At 40.0% G+C, this 10,577-nt stretch overlaps 1 protein-coding gene across 1 annotated transcript in view; it reads right to left on the reverse strand.

The window, feature by feature from the left end:
• The window catches only part of LOC138042063 (neural cell adhesion molecule 2-like), a 42,044-nt gene that overhangs the window by 12,227 nt on the left and 19,240 nt on the right, over positions 1-10,577 (reverse strand). The window contains exon 2 of the mRNA XM_068887804.1: positions 86-301. Coding sequence (XP_068743905.1) covers positions 86-301 — 216 coding nt within the window. The remainder of the gene's footprint in view (positions 1-85; positions 302-10,577) is intronic.

The following is a 10,577-nucleotide window of genomic DNA, read 5'->3' on the forward strand; positions in this document are numbered from 1 at the left end:
CTGTTATATTTGCGAATGTACTTACATATGTAAGTGCAGTTATAGTTTTTCGATTTGCACAATCAAGTTAATAAGAGCTACCAACCTTCGGCTACCATCTCTGTTCGGTTTGTAAAATGCAACTTGCCATTCTCTTTTAAGGTTGTGTAATCAGCATATCGGTTTTTCCTCCTAAAGTCGATTCTGTCTGGAGTTTTTATCCCCGTAGAATCAAAAGCCACACAGGTGACTTTGGCGGATGTGAACTCAATCGGGTATATGTTACCAGGCCACGGCTGAACGATTTTAAAGTTGTCCTGAGCTGAAACGAGATAGCAATTTTATCGATTTAACCATTAACGTTAGGTCCATTAATTAATTATTAAGGAATCGGTCCACAGTTATTCCTTTGGAAAGCAGCAGACAAGCGTAAGATTCGCTCATGGTGCAACTAAGATCAGATCAACCGTAGACTCCCCCTCTTGTTTCCCTAGTGTACCAATGGCGATTTCCTGATAAAATGCTGTGCACATTCATCGTCTATCAAGACTCAGAATTCATTCATTAAATTCACGCATCTCTCTTCCCTTTTTTTTTATATCGGGGGAGGGGAGGGGGAGGGGTGTAAGGGCTATATAGGTATGTGCGGCCCCAAGGGTATGGTTTTTTACCCGTTTTCAGCTGAAATAGGGTATCGATTTTGACCATTTTGGTCTACCACAGGGTATGGTTTGTGGTTTGTGTCTTAAATTGGGTGTTTTTTAGAAGAAGCTACTTTTCCATCGTTACGCGATATGACCATAAACAAAAACCCTTCTCAAATTACTACCCCAACCGTATAACATCTGAAATAGGTCTGAAAATAGCTCTGAAATTAAATAGGTAGGAAATGGGGTATCAAATGTTTGGACAGGTCTGAAATAGGGCGGGGAAAATTGCAGATTTTGGTCTGAAACAGTGTAAGGGTTTCAGGAAGCGGGCCGCACACCGTGGCACACCCCACCCAATTACAGAGAATTACAGAGAAAAGGCTGAGCCGTCTATTTTATAATAGCAGAAAAAAGAGGAAACTCGCTGGAACGTATTTGGTTAACAATGTACCGAGGTCATCCACATTTCATCGTATTACTAGCCAAGGAGATCACTTGCTCGTAAACACAACTATAGGAGCTACCTCAGGTATGCGTTTAAATGCAAGCACGTGGTATGTAACACTTTTGCAAAAGCGTGGATGAACAGGTAAATGCAAAATGATGTTTGAAACATCGAAGCATGTTCCTTAAACTTAAAAGTGTGTTTGTATTTATAAAAATATTAGCAGCACTTGTGCTATCCAGACCATTTGGAAAATGAAAGTTAAATGTAATACAGAAATCAGGAATACCCGGTACGATTTGTAAAAGAATGTTGTTGTTTTGTTTTCACAGAAACGGAACGTATTTAGTTTTCAGGGTGAACTATTTACACAGTGAGATAGAGTGACCAATCAAAACAGAGTTTGTAATTGGAAATCTAAACATCTTCGAGATACAAAAACAAAGTTGTGAACACGTAAATCTGAAATATTGCACTGAAATCATAATGCTGACAAACCCAAAAACGGAAATGGATCATGGATAGGACATTTTCGATATCTGAATGATTTTGGGTTAGATTAAAGGATATATTGTTAGAAATTCTCAAGTTATCCCTTTTCGTGTTAATTAGTAATGCAAACAAGTCTTAGTAATAAATTGGATTAACGAGGCACATGTAATCATGAGAAGATTCACGGAAAACTGAATTTGAAATGTTATGCAGGGGTAAGTATTTGAAGGTATTTGCAGACTTTATGCTTCGATGTATTGTGCGCATAAACGAGTATCTGTTCTTCTCTTTAAATGAGATTTTACAGCACTATCAGTAAATACGGTTAATGTTACGTGACCGTACTAAAAGGGCTATTCATGTCGCGATAGTTATCTTCGCGTTCTTTGTAGTCGGCCGTGCAATGTTATACAATCAACGGGTTCCTTGTAAATAAAACGAGGAAATAAAGGCTTTGTTCCTAGATCTCAGATTATAACGTACACCTGCACTAGCCAAATCTGTTAAAGCCTCATTCATTAGTGCTAAAGAGCACGGTGTAATGCTTACCTGCTACGTGGTAGAACCTGTGCAACTGGCTATTTTAATAGAGAGGGTCTAGCTATAAAAGCCTCAGTTAGTCGTCCAAGGTTCACTTGGCAGTTTGTCTTCTATAGTAAATCAACTAGCTGTTTGCAATTTGTCAAAGTTCTCCCCCTCCCTCCCTCTCTCCCTTTGGAGATGGGTTGTATTTATCGCTTTGCCGTCATTAAAATTGAGTCGCTCCTGCGTGGTGTGGGTTAAGTCTGCGCAGCGACTTCCCCCAAGCTTGTTGGCTGGTTGCCGTTGTACATTGCTCACTAGTCAATACTCTTGTCCGATCCAGCACTTCCTGTTTACCACTCAGCTCGTTGTCCTGGAGAGATCTTTGTCACGCAATCTGGAAGTCGCATAGGCTAACCAGCCGCAAGGCAGTGTTTCCCTCAAAAAACCCCAATACGTCTGTTGTCTAGTTCCATTGCGCCTTGCGTTATGTGTTTAAAAGCGAATTATGCATGTTGATACCAAGGACACAGTGACATTAATGGTTAATATTCCTTGACAGGCTTCGCACTGTTCAGAGAGTTTGCGTTCACATTTCTATCTTTATTTCTCGAGAGTTTCAATACACGAAGCGAAATAACAATGACAAGCCAAGTGATCCACACTACAGTATTCTATCTTTTCTCCAGCCCTTACCATTACGGAAACGAAACAGTTTTTTTGACACCGACTCCGTTTACGTACAGAGGTTATTTTTCATTAGACAAGAGGTTTGGAAATAGAATTCAAATAAAAAATATTTCTCTTTGAAATGTTCAGTTTGTAAGTCGCTTTAATACTGCATTCGCTATCAAGCGCGGTGCGAGTCAACAATTAAAACAAGTGATTTTAAGAGAGGATGGGAGAGAGAGAGAAGAAAAAAAAAAATTACCAGCAAAGGGTCTGTCCGTATAGCAAAAAAAATGTGATATCGGTCTTAAAAAAGCTACCCTCGACCTGCGGCCTCGAGCATCAATTTCAAGGCCTCGGCCTCAGTTTTTCTCTATACGGGCCTCCCAGCTGGCAAATAAAATATTTATTTTGACGATTGGGTGCATGCTACTGTGAGTATTTAAATTACAGCAAATGGTATATTTTAAATACTTGATTCTCGTGCTATGGATTCATTTGGCATGGCCACCCTCAAGGGACTTTGTACTTCTGAAAGTATTTCAAGAGTTGAGATATAGTGCACATCTTCACGTGTCGCGCACGTGACAAAGTGTGTTTTAAGTGCATCAATGCACGAACGTTTGGTCATCTTTGAAAGATGTTTATACATCTCACCTTCGTTTCTCTTTACTGGGTTGTTCGTCGTTTTTTTATTTTTCGTTTTCTTTTTTTTTCCGTGTTGGTAAAAGTCTTGCCTGTCACTCCAATGGTAAGTGGTGTCTTTGTGCATAGAGCCTTCTACGCGTATTTTCTTAGGATCGAGAGGCTAGTGGGCAATGCGTAGATTTCTCTGGTGGACACAGTAGAACGATTAACTTAACCGGCAATGGCGTCGAAAGTCATGTAACGCGAATGGCGTTTTAGTGGATCTTTGAACAAAATGTACCCTTATGAAGCTCAATAATGGCAAGCGAATTGGATACTGAACAAGACAGGCGGTCGAATGTTAGAAGCGACGAGGAATGGACTTCGACAACAATCTGTCGCCCGTCGAGCCGTAATCAAAGTGAGCTGTCTTCCTAAAATTTTGCCAAGTGTGGTGTTTTGTACAACACTCAAACCAAATGAACAGTTCTCTGGTAACTCAGTATGGGTTCAACAAAGACAGAGACAAAGTGACAAAGTGTTTTTTAAGTGCATCAATGCACGAAAGTTTGGTCATCTTTGAAAGATGTTTATACATCTCACCTTCGTTTCTCTTTCATTTTTTTTCTGCAAAAGATGTTTCGATGAGTCATTTCGTTTCATCTTAAACCGTTCAATTAGCGTTTCCTTTCTCAAACACTGAGCAAGAATAAGCATCGATCAGTGAAAAACAATGTGCTTTTCTCAAAGTTTACCTGGTGTCCAGTGGTCATTGTCACCACCTGTAATGAAGATAATCTGGGTCCGGGTATTCACTACATACATAGTCGAACATCATGAGAATCGCAATGTAAGGCCGATGTAAGAAGGACAGACTTCTCTGTTTTCTTTTCTTTAGTGCTAAATTAACGATACACCACTGTACTTTTGCAGGCCCGAGTATAGGCTACTTGTAGCCTCTTGTTTCTTAAAATATAGACATGGAAGTAAAAAGTATCTGTCACGTAAGTCCGTCCTTTATTGCTACATTACATATAGTGGTTACATGTTTTCGTCGAGAGTTATTTCTTAGTATTAATATTCATCATTAGCGGTATTAATCGATCTTTAATTAATCAGAGGGAGAAATCAGAGCTTTAAAAGCAAGAAAGAGAGCCAAAAGATGGGAGCACACACTACTTCAGAGCCAGCCGTGAAGCAAAGACAGATTCCCTTTTTAGCGGCGGCAAGAGTTAAGAAAGACGCGAGTAAGGATTCATGAAAGAGGAGAGAAAAAGCTGCTCGTGTTGTTACTGTTTCGCCCAAGTTGTGCCATATTACACCTGTGCTTGCGAATCTTCATTGGCTTCCGATTGAACTCCGAATTGAATTTAAAATACTTACTGTTGCCTGCAAGACTCTTCATGGTTTGGCTTCTACTTATATTAAAGATCTTCTTCAAAGTTATCATCCACCACGAGATCTTGGGTCTTCAAAGAAAAATCTACTTGTCCTTCCTGGTTTTAACATGAATAGTTATGGCCGTCGTGCTTTTTCTGTTGTTGCGCCGCTTCTCTGGAACAGTCTTCGTCAGCATATTAGGGATGCTGAATAACTGGACATTTTTAAAAGACGTCTGAAAACTGTCCGTTTTATACGCGCCTTTTCAAATTCATGACGTGACTTTGGTGTTTTATTTATGATTTAATTATTTTGGTTTTTCCTTTGTAGCTTTAACTGTAGTTTTAACTTTGTAGTTTAATTAACTTTGACTTTATAAATAGCGCTTTTGGACCCTTAGGAAAGGGCGCTTTATAAATGTCTTATTATTATTATTATTATTATTATTATTATTATTATTATTATTATTATTATTATTATTATTATTATTAAAGATGACATGAGACCCAAAATACCCCAAATTAACGTAGAATGAAACATTGCAATAAACTTAAAACTCTTGAATAACATGAAAAACATACTACGAATCACAACACAGCTTAGAAAGCTGTGATTTCCTGTTCGCCAGGTTGTGTGCCGCCATTGCTGTTTGTGGCTTTTATACTTAAGTGTTTGAGTACCTTCCGCTGCTTTCAGAAGCAGGAGACTGAAGAAGTAAAGAAATGGCGTTCTGCGAAGGTGAAGCAAAAGATTCTGAAGAAGTACACATTGGTGCAATTAATTGTGCACCACCTTTCACGCACCAACGCGGAAGCGTGCATGTAGAAATCGAATCGACAGACACATGGTGAGAAGACAGTCTCTGACGATCCCTAAGCTCCATTTGGAAAGTGACTGCCATTTGGAGAGTGAGATCGAAGCTATTAAAGTATACCCATGAAACCGGATTTTTAGCTTTTTTATCTTTTATCTGTAAATAAGTAAAGTTCCACATCTGAGAAGGCCGAAGGCCGAAACGTCGTATGAAGGCCGGAGCAGTTAGAAGTTTGCTTCATGTTCATCGTTTGACACTTATCTATCAAGGGCGAAGAGCAACTCAACTGAACTGAGCAAATACATTTGGCAATTTAAGGACAGCAACACCGATTATACGATCTCGCGGAAAATTCTCTGCCACGCCTCGCACTACACAAACGTGACAAAACGTTGTAATTTATGCATAGCTGAAAAGTATTACATCATATGCCAACCGCAATCAGCAACGCTGAATAAACGCAACGAGTTAATATTAGCAAATGCAGGCACAATGAAAACTTCCTATTGAAGAACGTTAAGTAAATAGGAACTTGCAACTCGAACAGTCATGTATGACTCAAAAGCTGTAAACTTCATCGAATAAAATCACTCTTAATTATACACTGATGAGTGCACGAAACAGATCTGTATGGAAACCAGAGGCAAAAGTATAATCGTGTCCTAGTTATTCATTTATATATAATATATATAAAACTTCAGGTGAGTTCCACACTGATAAATCCAGTGTCATTCTTTTTACTTTCGTTTTTAAATGACATTTGGTGAGATGGCGAAACCACCAAATGTCATTTAAAAACGAAAGTAAAAAGAATGACACCGAACTGAGCAAACATCTATGGCAGCTAAAAGATCAAAAGAAAGACTTCGCAATCTCCTGGAAAATTCTAGCCAAGGCCAAATCTTATAGCAACCTTATTTACCTTAATCTATGTAGTACCGAGAAATTCTATATAAACCGGACATGGCAACGCTCAACAAACGTAATGAACTCGTATCAACTTGCAGGCACAAGCGAAACTTTCTCCTTAGATTCAATCGCATCCTCAAGAACCAATCATAAATTTACAAATGCTTTTTTACTATTGTTTTCAAGTTTGAATCTTGTAACGATCACGCTGCTGATGTATATAAACCCCAGCGATGCTACAGTGTACCTAGACCTAGAGCACAGCTCAGACGTAACAAATCTTCGACAGTAGGAGATTCTAATTGTCGTTTTTAGCTTATTACCCAAAGGACTGCTTAACATAAAAAATGAATTGTGAGCACTATTGTGTATGCGAGATCAATCTCTTACTAGCCGTTCAACAAAATTGAACCAAAAAAATGAGAGCTATTGTCTATCAAGAGAAAAGCTATTGATATCAGGAGACATTGAATTGAACCAAAGCCCTGTTTCTCATGGAGCAAGTACGCATACAGTACTGAGAAATCCTTCTATGGTACTGTTGCAGGCTCGATTAGCTCAGGAAGGATTGAACGCAATAGAGTGTACCACAGATAGTTCATGCTTCTTTTCTTCTGTTGTCCACCAGTTATATCATGATCTTTCCTATGACATGAACATCGTGCTGCTGGAGTTGAATACATCAGAAACAACCGTCAAAGGATTATTGGACCCCTTACAAAGCAACTTAGAGTACTAGGAAGCAGTGTGGCCCAGTGGTTAGGGCGCTTGCCTTGAGATCCTGAGATCCCGGGTTCAAGACCCTCTCTGACCACTCGTTGAATTTGATCCTGGTAGTCCCTGGTTCAACTTCCCAGCTGCACTTGTAAATAGCCAACTGGTTTGCCTCTGGCCAGTTGGGATTCTTAGCAGTTGTTGTTGTTCTGTTCTGTCGTTTCGTTGTGTTTCATTGGCCCTGAAAAGCCCCTATGGGCAGCGGTCAATTCAGTATGTATTGTATTGTAATGTTGTAGGAGACAAATCCATAAACCATCTCTTCAATGCTCCGGTGTGTGCGGTATATCGTTTCACGCTTCACGTTTTATGTTGGTGGATCAAACTGATCCAGTGATACGGCGACCGAAATTCCATGGCAATATATGGAGTTTACTTTGCGATGAAAGCGTTTACTTTTCGCTGATGAGATAACATACCTGTGTATGAACGCTGGGTATCAAACTGCTGAGATTCATAGGGCTATACATTTTTTAAACTAAACAACTTTGTATCATGGCGTCACGCAAGATAAAAATTCGGAAATTTAAAATGAAAGATTTATTTCTTGGTCATTTTCAACCTCATTCAGATGATCTTGCGACTTCGAGTTTAGAATTTGATGACGTCACTTTGAAAACCATCTAAAGATGCTACAACAAAAACAAATGCACCCAGCCCTGATAACAAAAGAAGCTACAGGTCATAGAGCAATTCATAACAATACATACCTAATTGACCACTCCCCATAGGGGCTTTTTAGGGCCAGTGAAACACAATCAGGACAGAACAGAAGATTCGACAACAACTTTTAAGAATCTCAACTGGCCGGAGGCAAAGTGCAGCTTAGAAGTTGAACCAGGGTCTACCAGGAACAAATTCAACGAGTGGTCAGAACGTGTCTTGAACCCAGGATCACCGGATCTCAACGCAAGCGCCCTAACTACTGGGCCGCACTGGAATGGGCACAGGACAGCAGACTTTTTCCACTCGTAAAGGGTGAAGGGTGAAGGGTGAATAGCTGGGTGGCTTGATGCATTAATTTGCTTTGTTGCGTTCCGAGTGACCTTAAAAATGGCGTAGCGGCTTCAGCACTCATATGGCACTCAAACAAAGATCACTCTGTCTTTACTTCATAACTTGCGTCGTTCTTCAGATTACACTGTAGAGGCAGTGTGGCCGAGTGGTTAGGGCGCTTGCCTTGAGATCCGGAGATCCCGGGTTCAAGACCCGCTCTGACCACTCTTTGAATTTGTTCCTGGTAGTCCCTGGTTCAACTTCCCAGTTGAAATAGCCAGTTGGGATTCTTAACAGTTGTAGTTGTTGTGTTCTGTTGTTTCGTTGATTGTGTTTCATTGGACCTGAAAAGCCCCTATGGGGAGCGGTCTGAGTCGTAGTTAATATCAGTAAAATTGCTGTTACCTGCCAGTGGGTTAATGGAACTGCATGTGAGTTTTGTTATAACTTTCAAGGAACTTGAAAGACGAGGACGAAATGAGAGCAACAAGGTTATATCGCTTCTGCGTCGCTGGTCAGAAAATTAAAGAAATGTAAATGCTGAATATTGTAAAATAAATAATTACCGAATATGACAACTGCTAGGTAGAACCCTTTACCCTTTACCCGTTATACTTGGAAAAGATCTGCCGTGCACAGGATGACACAGAAATTTTGGTTTTGGTTATGACGTTAACTTACGACCGTCCATCCGTGCGTTCCACATTTGTTTCTTTGTTTGTTACTTATTTGTTTGAGCAGGTTGAAGTTTTTGGCAGGTATTCAGCTGATGTGGACCTACTACACTAACCCACCTATATACTCACAGAGGACAGCCACAACACCCGCAACGTCATCCCCTACTCTTCTCAAATAGTGTGTGGGTTCTTTAACGTCCCATAGGGAACTAATGAACATGGAAGATATTTGTGAGACTGGGCCTATGGTTTATTGTCCTTATCCGAGAAGACTTGAAAGTCTAACCATTTGCGGATGTAATTACAAAGGCAGCACTTTCTCTCCTCTGTTATTTAAAGACCCTGAGGTTTGGTCCGGCCGGAGTTGAACTCACCACCTCCCGCATGGCAGCCCGGTGCTCAAACTTTTTGAGCCAAAAGGGAAAGAGGAGAAAGCGAGAGACAAAGAAAACAACCAAATAATATGGTAGTTACGGAAAAATAACGGAAGTGACTGTAAATAATAAACTGAAATCTAGTACATGTCTTCGGGGATATTACGACCGTTGGGATCAATTGTCCTCCATTTTGACGTTAAAAAAGTTTCCCTGGCCTTACGGATCGAGTCTCCGTTAGAAAATATTTTTTTCGGTAGGAATTAATTGCATATACTTGGAAATGTTGTAGGGAGATGAAAGGAAGTGTTCTGCGACTGTAGTCGGTTTGGATTTGGTGTTAGCTTTATCTAAAGTGCGGCGGTGTTCATTAAAACGGTCTCTTAAACGTCGTTTAGTTTCTCTCATGTACTGTAGATGGCATGTGTTAAATTGAATCATGTAGATAAGGTTTTTAGTTTCGCAAGTTATATGGGAACTATGGAGCAGAGAAGAATGTGGAGTTGGTTACTCTACGGAAAATGTAAGGACAGGTAGCGCAGTTTTCAGTTGCCACAGCAAAAAGAACCGGAAGAAAGTTTTGAATTAGAATGAGTTACATTAGGGGATAGCTGTTACCAGCAGGTCTGGAAGGTTAGGGGAGCGTCTGCAAGCCACAACAAGTAGATATAGGAAAGCATTTTTGCAGCGGTCAGAGGAAAGAAGTACAATGTAGTGTTTTTTTTTTTTTTTATTACGTTGAAGATGGAAGGAAGTGATGGATTATAAGTCGTTATGAAAGGTATGCGTTCAGGTTTGTCTCTTTAGGTTGTAGGGTATGTATGCGGGGAATGTCTGCTGCGCGTTGTATTTGTTTAGTAACAAAGACGTGTTTAAAACCTCGTTTCAGAGGATCAGTAGTGCGAATCTTGAACGCTTTGTCGACAGTACAAATTCGTCGTAGGTGGAGTGCTAGGCTGAAAGGAATGGCTTTTTTGTGTGTAGAGGATGACAAGAAGAATAAAGTAAATGTTGGTGTTTGTCCGTAGGTTTCGTGTATAGGTTTGTATTTACGCTTCCGTCACTAGTTAGTGAGACTTTAATGTCAAGGAAAGGAACATTGGTAGGGTGAATGCTGTTGAGATAATCGATGAAAATTTTTAGGTTCTCGGGACTTTCAGTCCAGATTATAAAAATATCATCGACGTATCTCAACCAAATATGGGGTTGAAATGGGGCGTTCCTTAAAGTGGTACTATGATCAAATTTTCACCCCTTGACTTTTTGAGT

The sequence above is a fragment of the Montipora capricornis genome, chromosome 3, assembly GCF_036669925.1.
Source record: "Montipora capricornis isolate CH-2021 chromosome 3, ASM3666992v2, whole genome shotgun sequence".
NCBI lineage: Eukaryota > Metazoa > Cnidaria > Anthozoa > Scleractinia > Acroporidae > Montipora > Montipora capricornis.